Raw genomic sequence first — 27215 nt, forward strand, 5'->3', positions numbered from 1 at the left:
AAAAAAAAAAAAAAAGTTGTAAGCACTGATTTTAGTAGGACTTATAATGACCTATCTCCCCATACTCCAACGTTGGTATAGTAAAACAAAAATAAAACCGAGACCACTTTCTCCTGGATAAAGTATTACAACTTAGCATGATATGCTGGAGAGAAAAAATAAGCTCCAACACTTTTTCCTAAAGGATATCCTTCACGCACTTTAAAAAAGTTAATTCTTGCCACTTACGGTGCCTATGGCAGATCCTGCATTCCAAAGATGTGTATTTACAACAGCCCTCTCTTACAGACCATCTAAAATATGGACTAGAGCCTTGCTTTGCTTGTAGAACCCAATGTTATGAGGAATAAAATAATAAAAAAAGAAGAAAGAAAACTCAGGTTACTGCTAGTGTAACCAGCAAGCAACTTCTATTCACTTATAAAAGTTTACCTTGGTATACAAACAGAGCAGTCCTATAGCTCTCATTAGGCTGTCAACATGGTCCTCAGATAAAAAACCACAACAAAAACCCAAAACAGATTCAGTACTTGTGAGTTTGCTATTCACGTACAATTTGTTCCCTGAATAACATTCCCTCAGGATACATTCACTACATATATAAAAACCTTTCCTATGGTATTAGCAAGAGGTTTGGCTTAATCATCAAGAGAGTATGGGGCTTTCAACACTCCAGCAGGTTAAGTAGGCCAGATTTCACCATCACCCTGGTATCCCAATATGTTCAGTGTGCACAGCAGTATCCAACTGGTATCAACAAGCAAATCAACAGCTCTGACTGTGCCTTCTCTTGCTTTTTCTTTTACTCTACTTCAATTGTTCTTTTTTTTTTCAGCTTATTTGCATCTCTTTTTTCCTATTCACCAACACTACATTCAGTGCTTTAACAATATCACTCCCCTATATATATTTTTTAAAGCCTCCTGTCAGGAAGAAACAGAAGTCAAGCTCCTTTGGATTTCTGCTTATCCATCTACCCTGCTGCTTAGTCTCATACCTCTACTAGTCTCCCCTATACAATACCACTCTTCACATAGGCCAGAGCTGCCAACTGGAACTCTATGAGAGGATAAGTTGTGACCTCTAGGCTTCCCTCCCAGCTGCAGTCCCCCTCATCCTCCCAATCTCTGGCTGCAACAGCATCCAGAGTCTTGGAGCTCCCTCTCCCAGCTTCCGCTTTCTGCCCCAGTCACTCAGAAGCTGGACAGCCCTGACACAGGCCACGGGCTGCGGAGTGCAGCATGTCCATATCACGTGCAGAACTGAAGACCAAAAAGGAAGGATGAGGAAGACGCAGCAAAAGAATACCATGAGACGACTACATAAAGGAAAGGAGCGTGGCAAAACAAAAGCCTACTATTATAACAGGAGTCAGATACTTTCAGGTATCTACTTCTCAAATGCATGTGCCTCATTAAATTCATTACTGAATTCCACCCATGTATCTGGAGTCTCACCTTGGCGGTGAGAAGGGATACAAATAAGGAAACCGTAGTCAAGTCGTTCCTAGAAGGCAAAAGGAAAAGTTACTAACATTAAACTACTTTACTTTTCATTCCATCCAGGAAGAGCACACACCAACTGCTAAAACTTCCTTAGCCTGACAAAGGGTTTTTGAACCCAACAGCTTGCTGAATACCCTGAGGCTGTTGCTCATTTTGTATAAGTACCTATGATTTTTTTTTTTTTTTTTTTTTTTTTTAAAAGGGCAAGCAACTAGCAAGCCCAAAGGACAAATTATATCCTCTTAAGTTTCATTTTTCAACTGCATATTCCATAAGAATAAAAACCATTTTTTTCCATGGGAAAACTATTCCAAAAACTGGACTAAAAACCACTGGAAAAACTTGTTACTCTTGAATGCCAAGTTAGTACCCAAACTGAGGAGCCAGGAAATCTATATTTAACAAATAAGGACACAAGGGCAGGACACACTGGAGGTAAAATACCTCACATGGTATATTGTGATTAAATACAACACTGTAAAGTCTTTGGGATGGTAAAACAGTAACACTAATGTATAAACTAAAACCTCCCTCCCCCGCTCCATGAGAGAGGAAAAAGGAGGTTATAATGTGGAGATTTATCCAGGTTGAATTATAATGTCCAAAATACATCCATCAATAACTGTCTTGTACTTTTACAATGGAAATGGCTCTCAATACTATATTGCTTATTTTATTTGTGGTGGATTTTAGTCTATATAAAACTTACAAAAGAATAATCGCAAATAAATAGCAAACACTGGGTGTATTTAGCATAACTTTGATATTTTAAAGTAAAGAAACCTTACTTTATGCATCTCAGGTTGAGCAATGAAGACAAACATTTTTACTTGCATTGTTGTATACCACAAAAGTAGAACCATTTATTATTAAATGAAACATCATCATTGTCCCCTTTAACTTAAAACAAAACAACATAAACGCCTTCACCCAAGGTAGGAGGACTCAGGAATCCCATTCAGGGTAGCCGTATCTGAATACTATTCTTACCTGTAGTTAAAAGAAAACCCCAGACCATGCCAGATGGCAATGTCAAAGACTTCTCAAAAGCAACAGAGTGGACCCTCTTTCTCTTTTGTCTCACTATAGACCACTTTTCTCTAATGTACTCAAGTGCATATCAATGCTTGACAGATCATCTGGATAACAGAAAGCTACCATAGAGGAATAAGAAACAAGAAGCTCCTCGGCAGTTTCCTGATCTGGCTGAAACCAGCAAAGCTTGGAATGTAGCTACAAAGCATGTTAGTATACCAGATCACTTTAACAAACAAATAAAATTACAAAAAAGGTACTCACAATTCACATAGGGAACTGAACATGACAGTACATCTGCCACTATCCACAAATAAAATATGATAAAAGATATGCAAGGCTCTTCATGTGGCACAGTGCAGTTTCACAATTTCTTAAAAGGGAACAGAATCCAAGAAGTTCTATGTATCAAATTTTGTTCAGATTTCTGAAAGCTGTAAAACTGGCCTGCTGATTCAAACAGGTGGGCCTCAGCCAGACAGAACAGCAGCACATCTTTAGAGTTTAAAATAATTTTTGAATAGGCAACTCCTTACCAGGTCTTCCATTCATGCTTAAAAACATTTTTGGAAAGTATAAATGAAATAATGCATCACTCGCCAAAAATACCCCAAAGTGGCACAGGAGAGCCATAAACATGATCTTCCCAAAGGTCATTTTCACAGCAATGTTATTATCGTTTATAAGTCAGTTCTCACATTTGAGATCACAGCCAGTAGGAGGAGTTTAGCAGTACTCAAATAGGCATTTTGTACAAGCCAAAATAAGGAGATTCCAGTACCTTTGCTTCAAACCAGCCTTTATAAAAGGTGAAAAGACTTGTGTAATTTTAAATTATTACTTGAAGCATACAAGCCTGGGATGATTTGTGGAAAAGGAGGGGGGAAGACTATGACTTAACATTTTGCTTTTCTGAGAATACCTTCTAGGATTTTCAGATTTTCAATACAAGCCAAGTACAAGGTTTCTAGGTCTAATTCAGACTCAAAGGCTCAGAACATTAAGAAATAGGATGGAGGGGAAGAAAGAAAAAACAGGAGACCACACACACATAGCATACATAAGTTTTTACATGAAGAATATAAAAAGGGAAAATAAGAGAGCAGCCCATTATTCCAGACAGGGAATATATATGTAATAATTTACAGACCAAGAAATCATTTCAAAACTAAAGAACAGGTAACTAGAGTTAGAAACAGATGTTGCCAAATGAAGTTGTGACCCACCCGACTGGGGAAAACACAATGCCTGTTGTTCTATCCATTGATGCTGTGGGATATCAAGCAACATTTGGCCAGTGGTTAAGGGTCCCAGTCCTGCATGTCCTGGGAATTCCAGCACAGGATTGGGTCACAAGCCCCCAGAGCACCTGTCTGGCTTTGCTCTCTTAGAAAGATGTGCCCTAGGAAATGTCAGGGTACATCTCTAAGTAGGGAAACCCCATCTTTCCCTGTTTAGAGATGTGCCCAAAGATTCCTCAGACAACACATCTGTAAGAAAGAAAGCCAGGCAGGTGCTCTTGAGGCTTGAGGGTGCCCAGCCCTGCTCAGGAATTCAGTGCGTGCACAGGATCCCACCCCTTAGGCCTCCAGAGCACCTCCTGGGGGCAGCTGGAGAGCGTAGGCAGCTCCAGGCTGCGGAGGCTCTCCGACACAAAGGAAACAGACATCCACCGCTAAGGAGTGGTACAAATTATTACCACTTATAACAGGCATTTGTGGCACAAAGGGCACAGACATTTCTTTGTTTGCCTTCATGCAATAAAAGGCAATATCTGTTTCTACCCTAGGACTTAAAAACTTTACAAAACCAGAAAGATTTTTCTGTCAGTTTTGGAGTACACCTTAAGGCTGGCAATGAAAGCTGTCCTGCTTCAGATAATAAGTAGGCGTGCACCAATAGAGATTTTGGGGGCTGATATTTAAGGAGGCATATCGACCGATACCAATTTCCAATATAGATGCCTCCAGGTGGTAAGTGTGTTGTGATGGAAGGGCGGGATAGATCAATGCCCCCCACAGCAAGGGAGGGGGCATGGATAGGTACTGCCCAGGCAGGCCACGGGATGCACAAGGGAGCTGCAGCTCCTGGGGGGTGTTCAGGTAGCTCCTGTCACAGCTTGCGCTCCAGGAGGGCGGTGGGGGGGGCGGGGAATCTGCACAGGGCAGGCAGCAGCCACACTGGGCTCTTCTTGACTGGGGCTGGGCTCAGACCAGGCGTTGGTGGCACTGAGGGGGATGCTGCAGCCACCCAAATTTCACTGCAGCTCCACTCCACTCCCAGCACTGCCATCGCTAGCCACTCAGGGCAGCCCAGCTCCATGTGCCACCTCCATTTGTGCTGGGAAGAGCCAGGCCACACTTTACGGGTGTGTGACAGCAGTGGCACTGGGAGTCGAGCTATGGCAAAATTTGGGGTGGATGCAGCATCCTCCCAGTGCCATTAGTGCCCGCTCCAAGCCCCACTCCTGCTGAGAAGAGCTCTGGCTGCAGCCCCGCCCCAGTTCAAGCAGCGGCGGCAGCAGCAGCCCCCCCCAATGAGCCACAGCTCTATCCCATGCCCGCCCCACCAGGCAGTGCCAACTTCTGCCCCCACCCCTTCTCTCACCATGGGGGGGGGGGGTGGAGAATCAACCACCCCCATGCCCCTTCCACCACAACAAAACTTACCAGCTGGAAGCAGCTCTCTGTGCTTCTCACTGCCCAAGTGCTGCACTGTAGCTGCATGCAGCATGGGCATTTATCGGCCCTATCCAGTCAATGTCTGATCTAGTAGTTTTCTTTATATAGGTACTGATCTGATATTGGACTGATGCATCAGTGTTTCTCTAATAAGGGATACATTTTAATTGCAATCCCAGGAAGATATAGCTATGAGAACTGCTATTAATGCTTTAGCTACAGTCTCCTGGGTAACATTACTGCTCAGGGAACTTGATCCTTGAGGAAGAAGTGGAATTGTAAAGCCTTTAGTCACTCCAAGTAGACTGGTGCACTGTACCCATCTACTACCCAAAAGGATCTTTGATGTATCATATGTCCAAAGATTCCTCTTTTAAGATGGAAATTCAAGCTGGAAGAATAGGACTGGTAAGTAAACAAGCTCATTTAAAAAGGAATTCCACCACCACTTGGAGAGAAACGCCCACCAGCTGTGAAACACAAGATAGCATGTTCCAGAGAGAACATGTTGGAAGAGGAATCAAGATTTAGTTCTACTTTGCTACTGACTTGCTGTGACAGGTCACTTTTCTTTGCATCAGTTTCCTCAAACAGACTACTGATAACGTGTGCCAGAGGAGCAGGGTTCTAAATGGAATAGAAAATAGCCCTAATCTGTGTAAAATGTGTTGAGATAAATTAGTCATTAGAAACTGAAATCTGCTTTCTACAAACAGAAATAACTGCCACTAAAACAAACTATAACCTTTCTAACAAGGAAGTGTATGCAATCCAAAAAATAAAATAAATTAATTAAATTGCACTTTCCAATGCAAAAGGAGCCTTCCTTTTGTAGAAATCACATTAGACAAAACAGGGATTTCTAACTGGGGAAACAGGAGGTCTTTCAAGCCTAATACCATATAATTTTTGCTCATGAGCTAATCAAATAACTAAATGAAACCTAGCATAGTTAACTCATAGCTGAACACAAAACAACTGAAAAAGTTGCATCTTTTTGCAAGGCATGTAAAAGCAGATTTAAAAGCATGCCTGTTACAGAACAAACTACATTTAAAAGTACAAGACCTTTTAGCAGACAATTTCTAAAAATACTAGGGTGGCTTAGATACCATACCTAGAAAGTTGCACCATGCAGGAGCCACAAGGGCAGAACGCAACATTTCAATGTTGTCTTTTGGAAGGGGCCTTTTTTCTAAGTGATCACGCACAGCAACTATCAGCCTAATGGGATACGGTTTTACCATCTATAATTAGGGACCTACTTAAAATTGAGGTGAGACAAACAGTTTTACAGGCTGCTCATGGTGCAGAGCCAATTTTGCTGGTATTTTCTGGTGGCCCCACCCCTTGGCACTTGATTGGCAGAGAGATGGGGGGGAGGAGGGATAAGGGGTTGGCCACTAGGCTTGTATGAAGTGGCAAGTATTCACTTCATTTTTGAACCATTCAGAGGACAGCAACTTGATTCAGAGATCTGAATCGCTATCCCAATTCAATTCAGCTGAATCGTATCCAAAAGACTTGGTGCCACTTCGGAGATTCAGCCATAGACTAAACAGGCAGCTGACACAGCTGCCTCCAGCTGGTAAGTGTATCAGCTGCCTGTTTAGTCTATGGCCGAATTGATTCGGATGCTCCAAATCAATTTGGAGCTTTTAACTGGTCTCCTGGTTCAGTCTGGAGATTTGGTCTCTGAATCAGGCCAAATCTCTTCTGAATCAAACTGACTACCAAAGCTTTGCACAGCCTTAGTGGCCATCATCTTGACTCTTGGCTGCCCTTTGTGCCACACTGCTCCTCAGTGCAGACTGGCAGGGAGAGGAGGTGCAAGGGGCAGACATCATCTTGTCCGCTGCCCTTCATGCTGCTCTGCCAACTAGCACCTTCCCCTCCCAGCAGCAAGAACGGGATTTTTTGGGTAGTTTGTGCAAAATCCACAATTGTCTGTGAAAACAACGAAGTAGCTCCCTATCTATAACCATGTACAAAACCATACATGGTTTTGCCCAGCTTGGTCAGTACAGAGGTAGATAGGTTTTTTTTTTCCTTGAAGATCATGCTAGTACAGCAAAACTTAACTGACAGTCCTCTTGCCAAAATGAAGGCATCATGAATCAGCTCTTTCCCTAGTAGATATATGGCAATTAGGAATGCCTTCTGGAGTCTCACCTACACCTGCAGCTCTTCCCAACATAGAAAGTGCGACTCCAGAGCTCTCTACTTGTTTAGGTAGCTTATGGGTGGTCTTGTTATTCATCCAAATCAAAACCATCTTCTAGATCGGGGGTGGGCAAAATGCAGCTGCTGGATGTGGCCTACCAAGCCATTCTATCTGGCCCATGGGGCCTCTAAAAAAATTTAGAAAATGAATATTTATCTGCCCCTAGCTGCTTATCATGCAGCCCTTGTTGGCTTGCCAAAACTCAGTAAACGGCCCTCTACCCAAAATAATTGCCCACCCATTCTAGATTCACATATTTCTAGACGGTCCTTCAGATAAAAAGAAGACAATCACTTCAATACTATTAACATTTTATTGTTCTTGAACAGATTTATTCAGCAAACATGAAGTATTTCTACCTGGTGCTTTTTCCCTACAAGAGGTAGGTAAAGCTTGACTGGTCACTAGCTTGAAAGGGGTATGTCTGCAAATCCCATTTGGACATTTTTCTAGAGTGCCATCAATCAGAAATGCCCCAAAACCAACCACCCTCTTGACAAAATGTAAGAGCCATAGGGACTTGCACTTCAATTTGAATGTCACGTGCAGTGAGTGGTTGGTTATGGGATCTGTGAACTTATGGACCTTTGCACCTCTCAGGTTTCCCTAATCTGAGTGAAATGATCTACACAGAGGTAGGAAGACATAGCTCACACAAATCATAATCAAGCACCATAAACACTCCAATTGTCTGCAGGGAATAAATAACTCCGGACTTCAGGTTATCATGAACCCTTGCAGTTCCAAAAGGCTGGTTGTGACATGATCTGATCTTCTGGCATACTCCAGTGGTATCTCTGGACCAGCCCATTAACCAAGCAAAGAAACATGCACATTCCCAGAACATACAGGCAGGTTATGACTACAGTCAAGTATATGTTATGAAAATGCATTGACTTATCACCAGCCCAAGAAGTTGGCATGGCTGCTTCCTTGATTGCTTGACATCAGCTAGAGGAAGGTCCTAACATGATTGCCTTCTGCGCTCTGCCTCTAGGAAAGTCTTTTAAGGTGATCCATCTTATATTTTAAATTGATGAGATACTAATTAAAGAAGGTCCTAGGAGAATCACATTATTAGAAAGTACCTAGAAAAAGCAACTTCTGTTTTGTATGGAGGGACAAGATCCACAGCTGCCTTTGTCAAGAAAGATTTGATTTCCTTCAATATCTTTTCTTGGTAAAAAGGTACCCAAGTCCAGTCTCAAGGGCTAGACATGTGAAAAATGAAAGAAAAAATGTGTGCATATAGATATAGAGATATATTATAAAAAAAATCTACACCGTAGACTTACTGGAAAATGCACACGACCTATGACTGAGTTTACAGAAGACAGGGTAAGATTCCTCATATACTGGTCTCCATTAAGTAGATTCAGCAAACTACAAGAACCAACTATATTCAGAGACATTTCAAAACACTGACATTTTGGTGGCTTATTTTAGAAAGAAAATCCTTTGCCATGGATTGAGTCAAGACATAATGCCGTGTGGAAGGAAAAAAATGGGACTAACCCAATTGTATTACGGGAGGCAGCAGACCCTAACGATACTAAGAGGGATGACATCCCAGAAGATGCTTAGAGATGCAGTCATCCATACCTGTACATCGAAAGAGGCTAAAAGGACCATGGGTACCATCACTGGACCACCATCCCCACAGTGTTGCCAAACCTCACTTCCCAATGGGGCCCAAGCACACGGGAACTCAAGGTGAATCTAAACTTCTCAATTATTGTGTACAAAGCAAGCTAGCTTTCCTTTGTGCGTAGCACAAAAGTAATGCTGCTCTGCTACCTCCAGTTTAGGCAACAGCATGTGCAAGGTAAACACAGCATGCCAGTATAGCACTGCCTGACAGCCTCTGGCGTTTTTGTACCACTCAGTTATGGTATCTGTATGGATTATGTTGACTCTTCCAGAGCCTGAAGACTTCATTCCTGAATGCTCGCATGCACAAACCTTGACAGGTCTGGAGAACCTGGACCCAATGCAAGCACACATACATACTCTCCACCTTTTCCAAGAATTAGTATTTCAAGAATGCCTCCTATGGAGCACTAAAGTTGCTGAATTTCTACAATTTTCTAAACCTCAGGAGATTGAAGAGCTTAGCTATGCGACTCACACTAGTAATAACAAGACCCAGAAATGAGAATTTCACTAATTCTCTCTTCGGATGCCAGTCTTTGCCACCTGTATTCCAAAATCACCTACCCCCAAATTCTGTTTTTGCCATACAAGAAATTAAAGGTATTGGATAGAAAATATGAAGTTCTCTTCTTCAAATCAACAGTATCCGACTTATTTCCCGAACAGAATGTCCATATCTCCAACTGGCACAAACAGCATATTTGATGCTTGACCTGATAAAGGAATACTTTAACTCATCTAAATTCTGCAAGAATGGTGTTCCTTTAATAAAATAAAGTTTCTACGCTGAAATCTCAAACACAAGGTCTAATAATCCACCTAGAAATTAATAAATAACCAAAAAACCAATATATCCCCTTTAGTTACAGAAATGTTAAAATAAGACCTTTCCTCTCTCCCTCCCCATACTCCCAGTTCTGAAGGTGTTTTGTGTGTGCAAATTTAAACAAGAATGTCATAGCACTGAATGAGATTAATAGGAAACAGTGAAGTTCACAGCTCTGAAAGTTATGGTTTCAAAACTCAGAGCAGCTTCTGGAAGATGGCACTACATCAATTACACTTCATTCATATCTGAGGTGTTAGGGCTAAACTTTACATGCACACATTACACACACACACGGACAGAGACTAGATTCTGCAAAATCCAATTTCATGTCAGACACCCCCCCGCCCCAAGCTGACCTTATTTTACCTATCGCTGGCTTTGAATGTATAGGGAGATCCCCACTGCCTGAGCAGTTCAACACACAGATTCACCCCAAGAACAAGCCATCAGAGAGAGATTTTTTGTGTAGCTCATCTAGATGCCCTAGCCAAACCTACTGCTTGATAACATCACTTTAAGTAAAGACCTTTAACATTATTATGCAACTGAATGTTCAGTCTTAAGGTATTTCTTAGACTGTGGACACTTTTTTTTTTTGGGGGGGGGGGGAGAAGTAGGAAGTAGGGGCAAAGAAGACTACCTGCTTTACAGTTTTTGAACCAATAACTGTTTTCTCAAGTTTAGAGTAGTTTAGCTAGCCTTACACTGGCAGAGGAATAGATAGACCAAAAAAACATAGTTACACAGTTCAGTGCCCCATGTTCAACCATTATAAATTTTAAAAGCTGATATAACTCTTGTCTTTCTGCATCCCTACAAGGGTTAACTGGACGAAGCAATGCCAACAAGCCAAGCTTTCCCAATTCTAATACTGCCTCTTCCTTCTACAAAATGGAATTGAAGCAAATAATTTCCTTCAAAATTCAGCTGCTGCACCTTTAATCACCTTTCACTGCATCCTCCCTCCCTCTGTAGAACTGGGCAACATTCCCATTTTACTTACAATGGTACATGGTGTTGATCTACGTCTGCTTTGGTCAGTTCCTCCTCCTCAATGTCAGACTCCCCTCCTGAGCTGCTGTCAGTAACATCTGAATCGAATGCTTGCTCACTGGATCTCAAATAGGCCATCCCACTGGCTGTAAATCTCTCCAGTTCTTCTGTGATAGAGTCACTCTTTAGGAAGCTGCTTAGTCCTTCCGAAGTAGTTGTCTCGCTTGCAGCTTTCCTCAAGGCTGCTTCTGCCTTGCGGGTCAGCATCAGCTGGCTACGATGCCTCAAGGAGTCCAAATTTGGCAGTTTGCTCAGGGTCTTCTCCAAAAAGCCACCCAGCTGTTGCTGGATGTGTCGCTCTACCTGTTTGGCTTGCACCACCTGCAGGCGTTTCTGCAGCCTGCGGGCACGGTTTTCAATGTCTGCCTGCCGCCGCAGCAGTGCCCTGGTCCTCATATCAGAGTCCAGGGTACTGAATTGAGCAGCTGACAGAGAAGGTTTCTGTTCCTCTGATTTGCTGCTGACAAAATCAGATGGAACATCCTCACCAGACACCAACCTGGTTTCTCCACTGCCTCCTTCAAGCACCCGCTGCTGTTCTGTGGAATTAAGGGACGATTTGTTTGCAGTGCTGTTATTGCTAAATGGAGTTGTGTGCTCTGCATCAAGGCTTCTGTGTGGAAGAGTGCAATTGGTCAAACCCACCTTTAAGTCCCCTGATTCAGACCCCCCAGCGGTGTTAGAGTCAACACCTTGGAGGGTGGCAGAGAGGGGAGCACGCTTCCCACCATTAAGTGAACTGGAGTTTTCATGGTCTGAATTGGTACTTTTTGCCAATTTCTTGGCTAAGCCATTAACAGGCGCTTGTGGCAGAGGAGGCTGACCACTAGAACTCATTGTTTTTAGATTTTCTAAAGAAAACTCTAACAGATCACTTGTTTTCAAAAAGGACTGAGATAAGAGAGGGTGAGATTTAAGGACTGTCTGCTTGTTGAAGACTCCTTGCAGCTTCAAAGGCTCTTTTGAAGAAACAGATGTTACATCCGAACAGAGATAAGAGGCCACTAGAGGCTGAAGCTTGCCCAGCTCTTCCTTAGTAGGATTGTTTCGGAAATCTAAGCTGGAATCCTCTGCTGCAATAGCTTTCCGTTTGGTGCCGTTGGCAGTAAGGAGGATGTTATTGGCGTTGCCGTTGTTCTCGGCACTGCCAGGAGACAAGGTTGAGGATGGGGGAGCCAGCTTGAACCGGATATGGTGAGCTTCAGCTGCTGCGTCAGTGAGAGCGGGCGCCATCGCAGCCATTCAGCACAGAGAGACGGGAAGTCCAGCCTCTCCCGATGCCGAGGCCAGCTCCACTGCCTCTTACTGCCTCGCCAGAGGACAGCCTAGAAAAAGAAAAGTCATGGAATCAGTTAAACAGCCAAGCGCCAATAAGACATCTGCGACACAAACAAGGTGTTCTGCTTAAAACTATAGCCCGTTATATTGCAGGTGACAGAAGCAAGCCAGGTCTAATAGACTGGCACAGGTACCTGGGGTTTCCTCGCAGGTTTTAAATGTACCTTTGAAAATACTGTGCTCAAGTTTCCACATGCATGAAGTTTGGTACTGCCCCAGTTTCAGAAGCGGAGCAGCAAGGCCATACTTCTGATAACCTTGAATTGAAAGTTCATGGTTTTCTTCACCACTCTGCATTGACCTAATGAGCACCCAATGAGGTCATCAGGTGATTTACCACTGACTTCAATAGCAGGACAGTACACCCAACACTATTTCTGAAGACCTCCCTATCAATATTAAACAGATCCTACATTTTGATTAGCATCCTTACACTACAAAGACCTCCTGGGTTTTAGACACTATATAAACAAAAGTTAGTGTTTATGTAGAGTTAAAAAGGTTTGCTGGCAATCTCCAGGTGGAGACAGAACTTATGCCAAAAGAAAGGGTTCTCTCATTTTGTTTAATTTTTCCAGCCATTTCAGTTTAAACCAACTCCCACTATAACAAAAGTCTCTTTTGCCAATAAAACTGTACTTACAAATGCTTTTGCCACCAGACATGTCAGGTGCAATTTTTCCTACACTCTCAACATAGCTATTAAGCATAAACCACGTCTAACAAAATCCCACCCCAAAAATCTTGATGTGTAAGCACACAAATATTATTCCTATTTTACACAGAGAATGAAAGCACAGAGGTTATGCAGACTTCTTGTGGCAACCTAGGAAACTTATGGCACAGTTTGGAATTACCCATATCTCGCAAGTCCCCGTCCAGTATCTTAAACTACCAAAACCACTCTTCTTTCAGTTTAACAGAGTGAAAACTACTCTTTAGTACTTCCCAAAAGTGGAAGCCTCCCTTACCCATCCCATCCACAGCACCGAAACATCCTCTCTCTCTGTCCTGACACATCAGCTTCCTGTTCTACCCAACCCAACATACAGTTTCAGCAGCTCCAGTTCTCAGCTTGGAAGATTTCTGTGCTATACTTACATTAATCTTCCATTATGAATGAAGCTGCATTAATGATGAGTTAGGGCCCAAGTTTGCCGACAGACAAGGGCTTGGATAGAGGCAGGGAATCTCTCTAACTCAGCTTCTTCCAAGAGGCATGAATATGACTTCCTAGTCATTAGAAAGACAATTCCAACAACTTACTTGAGATCTGAAAAGGTTTCACTTCCAGGGTTTTCATCCATCTGAGAAATAAACTTTTTTACAGTACTAATAATTTAGACTGTACTAACTTCCCCCCAAAGTATATGCAGAAGTCAACTGTTCACTTGTTTTCTCCCTTTCCCAAGAACTCACTGTGCAAGGTTTTCTTCTCAGAAAAACCCCAACTCATAAAGGTATCTTTACCTGATAAACCACTACCTCAATTCTACTTCAGTTTACATGAAAAATTAGGGGTTTGATTTCAGCAAATGCCACCACAAGAGAATAAGGAATAATGTTAAATTGAAACAGATGCATATATTACTAATTCCATTCTATATTTTAAAATCTTTCAATTCTGCTAGGTTTCCTTCCAGCTTAAACTGTAAAACAAAAATACTCTACTTGGGAACATTATCAACAAAGGCACCTTTTTGTTCCATTTCAAGTGGGGAGGTGGCTCTTTTTTTTTTGCATTAGAAAGAGACTGTAATGTTAGACAAACTGAAAGGGAACATTCTTCACTTAAATGACCTTTCAACATAAGCAGGAGGAGGGGAGGAAAATACCACAGAAAATATTTCTACTTGTATCTTTGAAATCTAAACAGTTAACATCTCTCAGGTCTGGCAGAAGGCAAGGTTCAGGTACACCTTGTAGAACAACTGAATCAGAGATGCATAAGGTTTTGTGAGCCACAGCTCACTTCAGCAGATGTCCTTTCATAACATCTGAAGTGGTCTGCGACTCACTAATGCTTATGCATCTGTGATTCAGTCAGGTCTAATCTGTACCTCTACCGTGTCTTTTGTCCAGCTCAGACTGACACGCCTAGTCTCACATCAAGACACAAGCCAAGTCTCTAAACTACATCCATGCTGAATAACTCGCTCTTACAGCACTTGGTTGGTACATCTCAAAAGTGCTTAACAAAGCTCATCAACCCCTTTATTCCCATTTTACAGATGGGGAAACAAACAGAAGTAAAAGGTAGAATGATTTCACTTATGGTCACCCAGGACACTAACACCAAAACCAGCAACAGATCCCAGGACTCGAGTCCCAATACAGAGCTCTGCCCACAAAAAATGAACAGCTCCTCAAGTTCTTTGCCTGGAAGGCCTAAAATAGCTGTTTTCTGTACAGAATTTCTTTTCAACATGGACAAGTCCTTTTTTTTCTGTAAAACAAACTAGGCACTGCCCAAACTGAGCTGGCACACTACATTCTTAAACCCATTTCAGAAATTATTTAGCAACATTCATAAGGGCTAAAATAGTTGTAATATTTTTGAATATATAAATTACAACTTCCTTTGTTACAGCAAGTTCTCCACTTGCCACACAAATGGCATATGTATGAAAGGGACTTCAGAGACCTTAATATCACAGAAACATGGCACTGAAAGGGACCTCACAAGGTCATCTAGTCCAGTCCCCTCCTCAAGACAGGATCATCCATGCCTAAATCATCCCAGCCAAGTGTCAAAACTGCTCTTGAAAATTTCCAGGGATGGAGATGCCACAATTTATCTAGGTAGCCTGCTCCAATGTCTGACCACCCTTCTAAATCATGAACATCATCCAACCTAAATCTCCTCTGCTGCAATTTGAGGTCATTCCTCTTAATCCTGTCCCCTATGGTCAAGACTAGGAGGCGGCATCTCTCTCCCCCTCTTCATAACCTCCCTTCAAATATTTGAAGACTTATCAAATCATCAGTCTTTTCTTCTCCAGACTAAATAATCCTCTTTCAGCCTTTCCTCCTAAATCTTGCCTCCCAGGCCCTAATACAGGCAACCCCCGCTTAGCACTCTTAATTGGTTCCAGAAAAACTGAGTGCTAAGTGAAACCACGGTAAGCAAAACCCATTCCCCCATAGAAATGAATGTAAGTGGAGATGAATTAGTTACTGCCTGCCCTACCCCACCTCTCCCCACTCCCCAGCACTCCAGCCCAACGTAACAACCTAGCCCCATGCTCCTGCTGCCCTGCCCTGGGCCCCTGCCAGTCATGGCCCTTGGCACTGGCATGGGTCACGCACTCATGACCCCCCCGCCCCCTTTCGCCACTTCTCACTGCTGCTGCCTCTCCCCACCCCCCCCATGCTTGACCACTGGCCTCTCCGGCCCTACTTGCCAGCCTGGGCAGTGGAACTACTGCAGCCCCACTCTGGGCACAGGCCCCTACTGGCCCTGGCCCTGGCCTCGCGTTATTTGCCTCTGTCGCTTCCGCTTCTCTCCACCACCCGCTCCAGCCCGGGCACTGCTGCTCCTGCTGCCCTGCTCTGGGTGCAGGCTTCCACCGGCCCCAGCACATGCCCCACACACCAGCCCAGGCCCCATGCTCCTGCCCCCCACCCTAGGTGCAGACTGCTGCCAGCCCTGGCCCCAGGCACTGGCTTGGGTCCCATGTTCCTCCCCTCTTTTTCAGCCACTAGTCTCCACCACCCCTCCCACTGCTCCAACACCATGCATCAGCCTGGGCCCATGCTTCTGCTGTCCCACCCTGGGCTCTCATGCCTGCCTGCCCACTCACTCACCTCCCACTCGCTGCCACCACCGCTTCTCCCTGCCTGCCTGGCCTGCCAAAACTCTGATTCCACTGAGCACTCTAGCAAAACTGGCCAAGTGCTCAGTGGAATCGGGTATCAATTCTAAATGAGCGCTATAATGAAATAGCACGGGTTGCCTGTAGTTTTTGTCACTCTCTGCTGGACTCGTTCCAAACTTCCTAGATTCTTCTTGAAGCGTAGGACCCAAAACTGGACATGGTACTCCAGGTGAGATCTCACCAGTACTAAATAGAGTAGAAGAATCATTTCCCTTGACTTGCAAGAGACTTCTGTTAATACAACCCAGCATGCTGCTGGGTTCCCCACCCCCATGAACAAGAGCATAGCGTTGGCTCATATTCATCCTATTCATCCACTGCAACCCCCATGGCCTCCTCTGCAGTACTGCATCCTAGCCAATCATTCCCCAGTCTGTATATGTGCATGCAGTTCCTCTGTCCCAAGTGCAAGACTCTTCACTTGCCCATACTGAATCTCATCCGATTAGTAGATAGACCAAAGAAGTGGTCTGCCAAGTCAGGGGTTTTCAACCAGGGGTATGCATACCCCTGGGGGGTGGGACTTGAAGCAGGAACCGCCACTGGCACACTCGCCAGTTCGCCGCAGGGGATCTCCCCCCACGATCAACTGGCCACCAGCGGACTCCTTCCTTCTTGCCCTCCAGAATGTCTGAAACTCCACCCAATTTGATGCCATCAACGAAGCTGCTAAGCACTCGCTCAATCCCATCATCCGAATCTTGAATATGTTAATACCAGATCCAGGACAGACCTCTGGGCAACCTCACTTGATACCTCCTCCCAACCAGACACTGAACCATCAATGACTACAACTCACTAAGCTTTCATGAGCCCTAGCTCATTCCAACAGATGCTGTGAAAGAACAAGCAGACTGCTCTGCGCACGTCAATTCACCTTTCACAAGTATTTATGACTAATTAAAGGGAAGGTGGAAAGTTTTAAAAGTGACTAAAATGAGGCACATTCACCTAAGTTCCCATTTGTGCCCAGCACCACAGCAACTGACGGCTTGAACATAACATGAGTGTGCACACGGAAGATGTGGACAGGAGTTGGAAACCCCCATACAGAGACTGGGCTTTACAACGCTGACCTCACAGACTTATTTGCACACAAGGCCAAATCAGTTCAATTAAGGCAAAACTTTTTACAAATACCTATTCCAAGTTAAGAGCAGTTTAAAGCAAAATTTCTTAATCTGCTTAGTCCAGGGGTGTCAAACATATGGCCTGTGGGCCATATCTAACCCACAAAGACCCAAAGTGAGGCTCCTGGTGCCAGCATCCCCAGACCACAGCCCTCATTTGGGCCAGTGTCCTAGACTAGCCCAGGCAGCTGACACATGCTGGATCAAGCACATGGGTGAGGAGTCCATGCGCCTAGTCTGACCCAAGGACCAGCCATCCAGCCTACAGAACCAAATAAGTTTGACACCCCTGACTTTGCCCAAACCAAAACAGAAACTGTTTCAGAGTTTTGGGGGGGAGAGGGGGGTTGTTTGTTTGTTGTTGTTTTTTTAAATAACCCAGTGCAAAAAAAAAAAAAAAAAGGTGTCGCTAAAAATAACGCAACTTGATTTCCTAAACTTATCCACTTTTGTAGAAGGGATGGAGGGGACAGTTAAAACTTTAAGAAAAAACACATCAAAAGTTTCTCTCAATAAGCAATGCTCTATTTCCATGCTCTGCTCCATTGATTTAAAAGGTCAGTCTTCTCAAGTGTCATCTGTAAGTTTGGTAGGGATTTTCTTGGAATTGTATTCTTTAGCAATTCCTAGTTATAAGCTTTGCTCTTTGAAAGCAAGTTAGAAATATTGTGAACAATATTTTAAACAACTTTAGAACTTCCCTCTTAAAATAATGACCATGCAGAATTTAAAAGAATTTAGGACTGTTAAAAGGTAGGTGGAATGACTACTACTTTGACCTCTAAAAGACTATTTTCCTTTTCCTTGCTGGATGAAGAGGAATAATAGCTCCTATCCTAATTCTGCAATCGAAGGGATGAACACAGAGCCTCCACACAGGGACTTTTGTTCAAATTACTGAATGTGGTAGGAAGAAAAAGTAGATGTTAAACTTCCTCTCAAAATCGTTTGACACCATGACTAGAACCCTCAGTTGCTCATCACGGTATAACCCTACAGTCCCAGTCCTTTACAGGGTATTTCAGGAGAGCTGTTTAGGCTTCATCTAGTCACTGGTTTAAAAAAGCAAATTAAAAAAAGCCAAAATCTTTTTCTACACTGGTATCTTCTCTACTCCTTCAAAGGGCACCTTCAAAATCCTAAGTAATCTACACTGCAGATATTGTGGTTGCTCCACCACTGAATCATATCAGTGGTACTATAGACAAGTCTTGAAACAATCATTGAGGAACAAAATCCATTTTAAAACCAATTTACATTCCCTTTGTTCATGGCCCTTGTGTTGTTGGGTTTTTTAGTTGTTGGCAAATGACATGTCTATAGCTTTGATTCTGTAGTGTATGAAGGTGGTAGTGTTGTTAAGATGCAGCAGAGGTTTAATAACGTCTTCCTACCAACCGATTAGTATCCTGTTTCCAAACTCTCTACCTCCTCTATATGAAGTACTGTCACAATGGCCTTGAAATTTGCTGTGGCTCATGGAGGAGTAGGTTACAACTGATGGTCCTCTGAGCAGAGTTAACTGAGGTTGTAACTTGATTTATCAGAATAACTAGGTGACTTTGTCCCCTAACTCTTGTGCATGCCTGGGACTCAAACTATGGCTGCAACGTTCTCCAAACTGATACCACCTCTCAAGATAATCTAAAACTGTGCAATTACCCTATTTGCAGAAGCAATATTGACTATCTTTTAACTCCAGGTTGACACAAAGTAAACAGACAGACTTAAAAATATGGGGCAAGACTAGGACAATTGAGGTCCTAGTGGCCAACTTTTGTCAGAGTAGCTTTGTGGCTGGGTTGTTACATACGATAGTCACCAAACTCAGGATGAACTTAGGAACTACAAATTCCAGTCCAACTCATGGCACATTTTGCTCAGAGACCAAAATTTCTCGTTTACAAGTAGTATTTTGAAGTGCTCTAAAATCCCCATAATGACTAGATCTTCCTTCAGGAAAAAAGTTAGCAGTAAATAAAAGGGAAGATACAAGACTCTAACAGGCAATTAGGTTAGTGCAATTACCACTCAACTCATCCTCTTCATCCATTTCCTGAACAGGAAAAAAAAAAAATGTAGTGAGGGTCAGAGAAGAGTAAGTACCAGGGCTATTCAGTGAAAGGGTTTCTTTACATAAGCTGTTTAAAATAATGCAAGCTAACAAATATGGAAGTGCCAGAGCTGTGAAGGTGCCTCAAAGCACAGCAAGGAGTTCACTCCTTCAGAAGTGTGATGAGCACCAGTAGCTGCGCCAGGACATATCCCAAAGCACGTTCAGTATTTTACAGTTCTAAAAACCCAATTTGATAGTCAGTCTTGAAAAAGGAACAGGTTTCCAAAAAAAGCAAAAACAAAACAAAAAACCATTCTGACCTATCAGTACTTTAAAAAAGGTAGTAAGTTCAGTACAACCTTAGTTAAACATTGGTTAACCAATCCAGGGTACCCTCAAGTCTTTCCAATTTTTCCTGCAAAACTTCTTCAACATATATATTTTTTGGCAACAGGATAGGAGTGCACCAATAGAGATTTTTTTGGGCTGATACCAATGGCCAATTTTTAATGAGCCATACTGGCTGATGACAATTTGATTGCCAATATGTGGCCCAGCACAGCAGCTTGGAGAGCAGCATCCGGCTAGTCTCTCCCCACTCCAAACACATGGAAAGGCGAGGGAGGAAGCGGGGTGCGGGATGGAGCCATGGCTCATCCGGGGGGCGCAGAGGGGATAAGGGACAGCTCCTACAACTGCATGCACTCCAGGACGGCAAGGGGAGGGTGTGCCCCCTGGATCTGTGCTCTGGGCAAGGGCAGGATGCCTCTGCAGGCTAGGGCTGGCACCAGGCTCTTCCTGGCAGGGGGGTTTGGCCAGGGCTGCACTTGGGGTGAGCGGCAGCAGTGCTGAGAAGGGAACTATGGGGTGGCCTGTGGCCACCCCCGCAACTCTTCCCAGTGCTACTGCTGCCTGCCCTGAGTGCAGCCCCAACCCAGCTCCTGCCCAGCACTGCCCCCAGCCCCTGACCACAGCAGCAGCAGCCATCCACACTTACCTAGTGCACAGAACTAGGAAGGACACGCCTGCAGTACAGAATGTGCCCCCCTTTCCCGAGCCACTTGTGGCTGTCCCACACCCTGCCCCTGCTGTGCAGTGCCTGCCTCTACCCCGATGCCAGCCCCACTCCCTCCCCCATCGCTCCTGCCCTTGGTCTGCCACCCCCCAACAGCAGACTTACCAGCCGGATGCTGCTCTCCATGCTGCCGGGATGGCTGCGTAAATGCTGCAGTTACATGCATGCACAACATCTAATTAGTGGCATCATCAGCCACATCAGCCAAAAAAGCCAATTGCTAATAATGCCAATTCAATATAGATTGATGTATCAGTGCACCTCTACACCAGGACCTTGAACCGCATCTCACTAATACTACCCCCCAGACTACTGAAGCCTCCAATACTATGGTTTAATTCATCTTACAGTCTACTACCAGTCATCTTCCTTCCTTGCCATGTCAACCATCTCCACTCTTTAAACCTTTAAATGCACTGGTATTTCCTGTATCACAAGATAAGCTCATCCTCAAAATTCTACCCCTTGCTGGTTTCTCTTCAGATTGTAGAAGTGTTGAATAAAAAGGCAAAAGATTTGTGTAGAGAGGAACTGTTTTGTTTCAGCTCTGCCCAACTGCATTCCAACCTTACTACATTTCATACTGCATCTACAAGATAACTCCAAGCTCTCTCAGGTTGCTCCCTATCCTTAGAAAAAACATGTTTTAAAAAGCTTTTAAAACATGAAAACACTTGTATGCTGTATGGTATGTGCACTTCTCCCCCTTCCCCACCACATCATTACTTCTTTCAACTGCCATTCCCTACATTATGCCCAACCTAAGCTATAGGCTTCTCAGAAAATGGACCAATCTGTTTCTTTTTGTCATAGCTCATCTAAACTTGTGTTGCCATTTTAACAGCACCCATGAAGAGAACTCAGGGGAGAAAGGGGGGAAGAGCCTAGTATGAATCAAGCTACCCTTGGAAATAATTAGAAAGTGTACATTGTATATAATCTATTCTAACAAGTAGAAGTGCTTAGAAGTTCAAAGATGTAGAACTAGACCTTTAAAATTTTTGTTTTGCACCTCAACAAAAAGTTGGCATACAAGCTGCCTGCTGTGGATTTCTGAGAGCAGATTTCTCTTTAAAAAAAAATTTTTAAGAAGTGGCATGAAAAAAACCCCATTGGGACATCTTTCAACATTCTATAATTTAAAAAGGAAAAAAGAAGCAATTTAGAGGTAATGTTTGCCAATTTAGAGGCACACTCATCTATGTATAAACTCTCAAAATTTTACTTAATAAAACATAACAGAACATGAACTTGCTGTTCCAATAACCTATCATATGAAGCTTGGCAAACAGTTTGTGCATACAAATATGTGGTTTGGGGACCTAGAAATTTAAAATGAATTTTAGAAGTAAAAATAGAAGAGGAGAGTAGACACATACACCATACCCCTTCCCCTGCCTAAATAACTAGCTAGGCATTTAAACTCTCTTGGAAATTGTATTAAAGATTTTTTTTAAATGTGGTTCTGCTCTGGAGTAACAAGCAGTGGCACTGTGGGGTTAAGTGCTAATTATCTCAATGATTCAAGATCATAAAGCAAGTGCACCAATTAATATGAACACAACTGTCAGGCTTGCAAGTAGATTCTGGAATCTGAGAGTGAATACAGTTTCTTTACTTATGCAACCCTAGTAATAGTAATCTTGGAAGCCAAATAATTCCCTCAAGGACACCTGCGCAAAACTCCAGTCTCCACCCACATGGCATTTTCTATTAGATCTATGCAACCCATTTGTACTTAATAGGGATCACCAACAGAAAACTTGGATTACAGAACAAGTGGTATTATTATTACAAGCAACGTAAAAGAAAGAAACAAACAAGCTTGGCTGTCAGATCTCAAACCAAGTTATAGGTTTGGTAGTTATGTACAAAATCTGTTTGTAGAGTATAATGGTCTTAATAAAAAATAGTTCATTTGAAATAAGTAGTAAGCGCAAAATTGCAGCTATAGAAGTTTTAATGGAAAGACAGAAGGGTGATCTATAAGCAGTATTTTTCTTTCCTTTTTCCAAAAATAAATAATTAAATGCTCCAAGTCTGAACAAGATATTTGAAATCTCAGTTCCTTTTGCATTTACTAATAGATTCTAAGTGGAGAAATCCAAGTTCCCCCTCCAGTGGCAGATCCCATCACAAACCAACACTGCAATGAGATTTCCTATTCCAAGTACATTATAGTGTTGCCTAGGAAATACAGAATCTTAAACTCAGGACTTTGGAGCCAAATTAAATACGAACAAATGCTACAGTTGTTTAATAAAAGTGTGTAAAAAAAAATTCTCAATATATTTTAAGATTAAACAGGCCCTTACAAATGCATGCATTAAAAGGAAAGAAGTTAGTCAAAATATTAGTTGCAATTTTTAGACTTGTCAGAGTGTATTACACTTCTGTAACACTCTGCATTTCAACCGACTATATAAACAATAACTAACTAGACCTTGGCACCCAAGGGAGAGTGTTAAGTAGTTATATTTCACCAATAAGGAAACAGATTAAGTCACTTGCCCTATGTCACATGGCAAATTAGTGGCAATGACAGGATTAGAACAAGAGTTCCTTCCTAACTCCTAGCCCCATGATCAATCCATTAAGCATTGCTGCCTCTTGGGGAATTTACATGTCTTATTTGGTACACAGCCAGTAATCCTATGGCTGTATTATCCTGTCCATGATCTAAAACACTTTTGTTCAAGCTAAGCATAGATGTCAACTGTAAGACTGCTCAGGGACTCACAGTGTAAAAGTACAATGCACGATGATCCCCACCGCAGCAAACAACAGGAAGCAAACTTCACAACAGGGATGCTGAATATTATTCTTCACTTGATCTGAGCCAGAAGACTAAAAAGCAAATGCTTACTTCTAATAAAAAAAAAAAGTGTGCTCATTATAATCAATGACTTGTTACCAAAATTACTATGTGAAATTGGTTTAACACCTCTCATTGAGGCTCACAAAGAAAGAAAGTTCATCATAAACTTCAAGTACATTCTGTCCTACTGCATCACTGCAGGCCTCATTCAGAAAGTATTTAGATTTAGAGTAAAGGCAATACAGTACAGTCTGGTATAACTTAGCAGAGACAAAGGCAGAATCAAGAGACTTTAAACATCTCTTGAGCAGGGGGTTGAACTAGATGACCTCCAGAGGTCCCTCCCAACCCCATTTTCTATGATCATCTTTGCCTGTAGCTTAACTGAAGTCTGGATTAGCATTCAACATAGCTTTACTAGAATATCTACTTTATTTAAAAACAAACCCTTTGCTCCCTTAAAACTCTGCAGTGCTTTGGGGAGAAAAAAAATAAATCTGCAGTAGCAATCCTAAATTAAGTGCCAGCATGAGACAGGAACAAAAAGGTCTGAAAGAAACCTGTAACTAATCCCGTTTCTTTTCTTCAGCTGGCTTCCTCTATCATTTTTCAATCCTTGCAGACTTTGTTTATGCGAAAACGTGTAAGATGTTTTCATGTCTAATAAATGTAGACTAGGACCAGAGTTGTTTTTCAGCATCAAGTCTTGCTGACCACCAACACTTCCCATTTTGAATTAATTACTGACTGGCAACTTATTCTTTTGTAAAACAGTATTTGAGTGTGCCCTGAAGAGGCTGTCCACATGGCATAATGGAATAATGTTTACTAAATGACTGCATCACCAAAACCCTGCAGATCTGCGTGGTAACTCTTCATCCAATCAAGGGCAGACAGGAAGCCTTTTCCCTAATAGCAGAACAAAGCAGTTCAAAAATCACATCCTTAAAAAGATGCAGACAAACAGGAGGTTAGGAGGAGTCTGGAGAGCATTCTCTTTCTGGGAGGGAGAATTCTAAAAAGTGATTTTGTTGTTCACTCCAGATACAAATTGTATTCCTGGAAATTATGAGTGGGAAAACAGTATTCATAAAATGCAGCAAAGGAAATGGTGCTTCTCAGATCTCCTGCCATTCCAATTGTCACAAAAAAACCCAAAACACACACCTCTCAAAAACTCACTTTTAACGAGACCACAAAATAACCAACATGAAGAACTAACTGCATGCTGCAACATAATGCATTTGTTTGGTCCCAGCAGCATGTTAACTTTTTTTTTTTTTTTTAAATGCTATAAAAGTGGGCAAAACACATTAAGTAATGGCTGTCATCTAAAACCTAGTTAACAAAACTGTTTGGCCTCATCATACAAGCACAGATAGTCTGATTTTAAAGAGTACAGGAAGTAAAACAACATTGAAGGTTATGATAAAGAAAGTATTTAACACACATTCAACTGGTTTGCCAAACAGATTCAGAAAAGTTAACAGAAGGAAAAAAAAAAAAATGTGTAGGTGTAATGCCTACAAATTTGGTGTGTTGAGTTGATTTGCGTTTTGCAGGAGGTGGGGTGTGTTCCTTTTATATTTCCATCCTTTAAAAAAGGAATGTCTAAATATTTTTATTTTTGTTTCCACCTTCACATCAAAAACAACCATCATCTTCCCTTGTGAACTATTTGGAATCCCCATTCAACATGCATTGTTAGCGGTCAAAACAAAAAAAAAAAAAGGTAGGGTGTTTAAACTTGGGAAATTTGCTTTGTTCAGAAAGTTCAATAGATACTGGAATTCTGTTCACACACACAAAGTTTTGAACAATGACCAAAGTCGATTTGCTTCATAAAGAATTGCTCAGCTTCTAATCTGTTGACTTTTCTGAGGTCATAATTTCACTAGTACTCCAGTTACGAGTCTTTCCAGACTGACAAAATTTTAAATTTAGCATTGAAGAAAGAGAACTTTTATAAAAACCTCTTACACATTTTCTGGCTTCCATTATGTGTTTAAAAAAAAAAGGAGCATAAGACACATGCTCCCTCTCCCTCCCCCTCCCAGACGCTGCAAATCACCTTTAACTGTGATAAAAACAGACCCCCCACCATTAGTTACTGCCAGTAATTTACCTTAAGAGGTTCCAGCATGAATAGTCAAATGATTCTTTTCACTTTTTATTTTAATTTAGAGGTGTTATAGAAATCAAACTGGAAGCTAAAATCCATTAGGAAGGTAGAAAACCCATATTATCTCCCCCATGTGTGCAGTACAAGGGTTTATAAACAAGTCCACGGTATTAGAAGCACCCCTCTGTAGAGGGATAGGAGGGTGAAAAAGCAGTGTAGTGCTGGACCAAAAAAAGTCATTTTTCTTCTCCATCTTTTATTATTATTTTTTTTAAATAGCCCAAATGAAAAGAAATAGTTTACCACCACAATTGGCATATCAGTGTCAGGACTGAAGTACTCTCCCACTTTCATAATGTATCATTTAACTTTGGAGGATGGGCCTTTTACCTTGTCTTATTTTTAGAAATACACATCACACAGCACACATCACATGACATGATGTAACAGCTAGCAAGAAAATGGCCCAAACTGTTCAAAATAATGGTCAACGGGGAAAACAAAACTGTAAAAATAAGATTAAATGTGCAGCAGCTACTTGTGGTCCCTGGCTAGCTTTAGAGAGTTGTTCAGTTTTGTCACTCTGTTCAACACTGAACAATGAAGTTTTATTTTAAGTGTATGTATGTTTCATTAAAAAATATTCTACAGTCATTCTGCAAAATGATTACAGACACATCTTTTGTAAAAAAAGATAAAAATTAAACTGCAAGAATGATGCAAAAAATATTTGAAGACACCCTAACCATCCTAACTCTACGTAAATGAGGTAATGCTGACAGATCCTAATTGTAGGTAAATTCTTCTGCAATCTGGCCCAAAAAGATGCTCTCCTTTATCATTGCAGACATGCAATCGAAACATGCAGCAAAAAGTGGGATTTTAAAATTTGTTTGGGAAACAAACCAAAGCCTTTTGAATCATTCTGTATTCACAAGAAATCAACTGGGGGGGGGGAGTACAACTTGTTTAGTGGATCAAACTCACGTGGGGGGGAACCCCACCTAGCACAAATGCACACTAAGCCCTTACAAATAAATGAATGGCTGCCTTTCCAGCTGCCAGAGGGTGACAGAAACACTAACGCACCTGCCCAGCTACCCCCTCACTACATTTCCTCCTCCTATTTCAGCCCAACAATAGAATCTGGAAGTGTGAAGGGTTAAGTTTCTCTCAGATTAAAATAATAATAATAATAATAATAACAACAACAATAAAAATGCAGAGTACAGGTTATGCCTCCCCCCCGGTTTACTTGAAAGCTTGGTCCAATACTTGTCCCTATGCTTGGCTCTATGTTTTGGCTGATCTCGGGCTTCCCCTTCCTTCCAAGCAAACAACTAGCGAGCGATTTCACTTTGCGGCTAATTCATTACACACCATTCAGCACCGACCCCCCCGCGCCGCCACCACGTGACGGAGCGATGGCAACACGCGGGGGGGCGATGCAGGACTCCATTCTAGAACTTCGAGCCGCCCGCTCGGCCGCGCCGTTCCGCCCCGGCCCTGCTGCAAGTTTATAAATAGGCCACAAAAGGCTCCAGCGAGCTCCTGCTGGAGATTTCAATTTAAAGTGGCGCCATGGACCCGGCCTCCCCCTCCCCTCCCCCACCGCCAAACACCGGCCCCGCAATACTTTGCTGGCCGCGCGCAGACTTGGGGGGAGGGGGGAGGCTCGGGCTGCAGCCGGCTCCGAGCCGAGCAGCCGCCCCGGCAGCAGGGCGCGCCCGGCAGCAGTGAAAACAAAGTCGGGCCCTTGTGCATAGGGGAACCCCGCGGCGGCCTCGGGCACTTGGTGCAAGGCGCGCCTGGCACGGG

At 42.7% G+C, this 27215-nt stretch overlaps 1 protein-coding gene and 1 long non-coding RNA gene across 5 annotated transcripts in view; one reads left to right on the forward strand and one right to left on the reverse strand.

Annotated features, from left to right (window-relative positions):
- The window catches only part of KANSL1 (KAT8 regulatory NSL complex subunit 1), a 172704-nt gene that overhangs the window by 133532 nt on the left and 11957 nt on the right, over positions 1 to 27215 (reverse strand). For 3 of the 4 annotated variants that reach the window (XM_019548451.1, XM_019548448.1, XM_019548452.1), the window contains exon 2: positions 10931 to 12305. In XM_019548451.1, the coding sequence (XP_019403996.1) occupies positions 10931 to 12222 (1292 nt within the window). In that variant the 5' untranslated portion in view covers positions 12223 to 12305. Of the gene's footprint in view, positions 1 to 10930; positions 12306 to 26807; positions 26823 to 27215 lie in introns of those variants that run through there. The other variant, XM_019548449.1, reaches the window with a different exon arrangement.
- Positions 18508 to 27215, forward strand: part of LOC109318951 — a 21366-nt gene continuing 12658 nt past the window's right edge. Inside the window, exon 1 of the long non-coding RNA XR_002103354.1 lies at positions 18508 to 18518. This is a non-coding gene — a long non-coding RNA (uncharacterized LOC109318951). The remainder of the gene's footprint in view (positions 18519 to 27215) is intronic.

This window comes from Crocodylus porosus, unplaced genomic scaffold (assembly GCF_001723895.1).
Source record: "Crocodylus porosus isolate Cpor-Errol unplaced genomic scaffold, CroPor_comp1, whole genome shotgun sequence".
Lineage (NCBI taxonomy): Eukaryota > Metazoa > Chordata > Crocodylia > Crocodylidae > Crocodylus > Crocodylus porosus.